This window comes from Sardina pilchardus, chromosome 17, assembly GCF_963854185.1.
Source record: "Sardina pilchardus chromosome 17, fSarPil1.1, whole genome shotgun sequence".
NCBI classification, from domain to species: Eukaryota; Metazoa; Chordata; class Actinopteri; order Clupeiformes; family Clupeidae; genus Sardina; species Sardina pilchardus.
In genome coordinates, this window is record NC_085010.1 from 32,737,336 (window position 1) to 32,739,835 (window position 2,500).

A 2,500-nucleotide genomic window follows, 5' to 3' on the forward strand; every position below is an offset into this window, starting at 1 on the left:
CCTCCCCTCCACCTCCCGCAGCACCTCCCGCCGCTCCTCCTCCACACACACACTCCGCTCCTGCACGCCGCGCTGCTCCGCAGACAGCTCACACAGCTGCTCCTCCACACACGCCTGCTTCTTCTGCACCTCGCTACACACACACACACACACACACACACACACTTAACAGTAGTCTGGGAGTCAGTTACTCAGTCACAGTTAGCATCAGTCTGGGAGAGACTCAGCTTCTTGTTGGGGTGGGGGGGGTTTATGCCTTAAATCCAATAAGATAGTGTGTGTCTGTCTGTGGGTGTGTGGAAGTGTGTGTGTGTGTGTGTGTGGGGGGGGGGGTGTTATGCCTTAAATCCTATAAGATAGTGAGGAGAATGACAGGAAGCGAGCAATGAGGTGGGGTAGGGAAATGATCCGGGTCGGACTCGAACATTTAGCTTTGTGTCACACTTAGCTTTAGCGTTAGCTTTAGTCTGGAGGGACACAGTCACACTTAGCTTTAGCGTTAGCATAAGCCTTGGAGGGACACAGTCACACTTAGCTTTAGCGGGAAGGACACAGTCACACTTAGCTTTAGCATTAGCATAAGCCTTGGAGGGACACAGTCACACTTAGCTTTAGCGGGAGGGTCACAGTCACACTTAGCTTTAGCGTTAGCCTAAGTCTGGGAGGGACACAGTCACACTTAGCTTTAGCGTTAGCATAAGCCTGGGAGGAACACAGTCACACTTAGCTTTAGCGTTAGCATAAGCCTGGGAAGAACACAGTCACACTTAGCTTTAGCGTTAGCATAAGTCTGGGAGGGACACAGTCACACTTAGCTTTAGCGTTAGCATAAGCCTGGGAGGAACACAGTCACACTTAGCTTTAGCGTTAGCATAAGTCTGGGAGGGACACAGTCACACTTAGCTTTAGCGTTAGCATAAGTCTGGGAGGAACACAGTCACACTAAGCTTTAGCATTAGCTTTAGTCTGGGAGGGACACAGTCACATTTAGCTTTAGCGTTAGCTTTAGTCTGGGAGGGACACAGTCACACTTAGCTTTAGCGTTAGCTTTAGTCTGGAGGGACACAGTCACACTTAGCTTTAGCGTTAGCTTTAGTCTGGGAGGGACACAGTCACACTTAGCTTTAGCGTTAGCTTTAGTCTGGAGGAACACAGTCACACTTAGCTTTAGCGTTAGCTTTAGTCTGGGAGGGACACAGTTACATTTAGCTTTAGTGGTAGCATTAGCACTCACGCCTTCTTGCGAGTGATCCTCTCAATCTCCTTCCCCAGTTGGCCCGGCACTGACAGCAGCTGAGCCAGTTCACCCTGCAAGTGCACACAGGGATGTGACATTACAGTAAACAGCTCTCTTGGGTGTGTTGAGTGTGTTGTGTTATGTGTTGTTGATGGTATATGACAGGGGTCGGCAACCTATGGCACGGGTGCCACTGCTGGCACGCCGAGGCATAATCACTGGCACGCGCCATCAGCATCGGCAAAAAAAAAATAATCTCAGACTGACAGCAGGATCTTCCAATCGAACGCACTCCCGCCCACTTTCCCACAGACCGTTGTTGTGTAAAATTAGCATAGATAGGGCCTAATCAAAGTTACCGATAGCATACAAATGATGACAGAGCCTCTTGCTAAAAAAACGAAAGTTAGGGCATTTCAGCCCTCCTGGACCGATGAATATGGTTTTGTGTGTGAACCTCCAGCATTAAGAGACATTTCGAGACAAAGCATGACAAGACGTATAAAGACCCCGCCGATAGAGCCGAAGCCATTAAACGTGCCGTGACCAGGTATGGCAAACAGTCTAGCTCTCTTCAAGTGTTTGCGAACAGCCAAGGCCATGTCACAGAAGCCAGTTATAATCTCGCTAGTTGCATTGCTAAGCATGGGAAGCCGTTTACTGATGGGGAATATATAAAGGAGGCCTTTCTCAGCTGCGCAGAGACTCTTTTTCACAACTTTCCCAACAGAGACACCATCAAAGCACGAATAAAGGACATGCCCACGTCAGCTCGTACTGTTCAGCGACGCATCCATGAAATGGCAGGTGATGTTAGGGCCCAGCAAACAAAGGGACTGACAGATGCTAGTGTTTTTAGCCTAGCCCTAGATGAGAGTGTGGACGTCAATGACATCCCGCGATTGGCTGTCATGGCAAGATACTGTGACACAACCGTGAGAGAGGAACTCTGCTGTTTACAGCCCATGCCAGACACAACTAAAGGCGAGGACGTAGCCACTGCGATTATGCAACATTTTGAGGAGAGAGGAGTTGATATGAGGAAGGTGTTTGCTGTAACTACAGACGGCGCTCCTTCAATGGTTGGCAAGCAGAAGGGAGCCGTCAAACTAATTGAAGAAAAAGTTGGCCACCCCGTCATGAAGTTCCACTGCATTATTCACCAGGAAAACCTGTGTGCAAAAATGTCCAAAACGGATTTCAATGATGTCATGGCTACAGTAGCAAAGGTGATCAACTTCCTCGTCAAACGATCTGCGCTAA

The 2,500-nt window shown here is 49.0% G+C and overlaps 1 protein-coding gene across 1 annotated transcript in view; it reads right to left on the minus strand.

Annotated features, from left to right (window-relative positions):
• ccdc146 (coiled-coil domain containing 146) overlaps positions 1–2,500 on the minus strand; it is a 65,208-nt gene that overhangs the window by 24,789 nt on the left and 37,919 nt on the right. Inside the window, exons 8-9 of the mRNA XM_062517940.1 lie at positions 1,235–1,308; positions 1–133 (exon numbers count right to left, since the gene is read on the minus strand). The exon at positions 1–133 is cut by the window's left edge and continues 95 nt beyond it. Coding sequence (XP_062373924.1) covers positions 1–133; positions 1,235–1,308 — 207 coding nt within the window. The remainder of the gene's footprint in view (positions 134–1,234; positions 1,309–2,500) is intronic.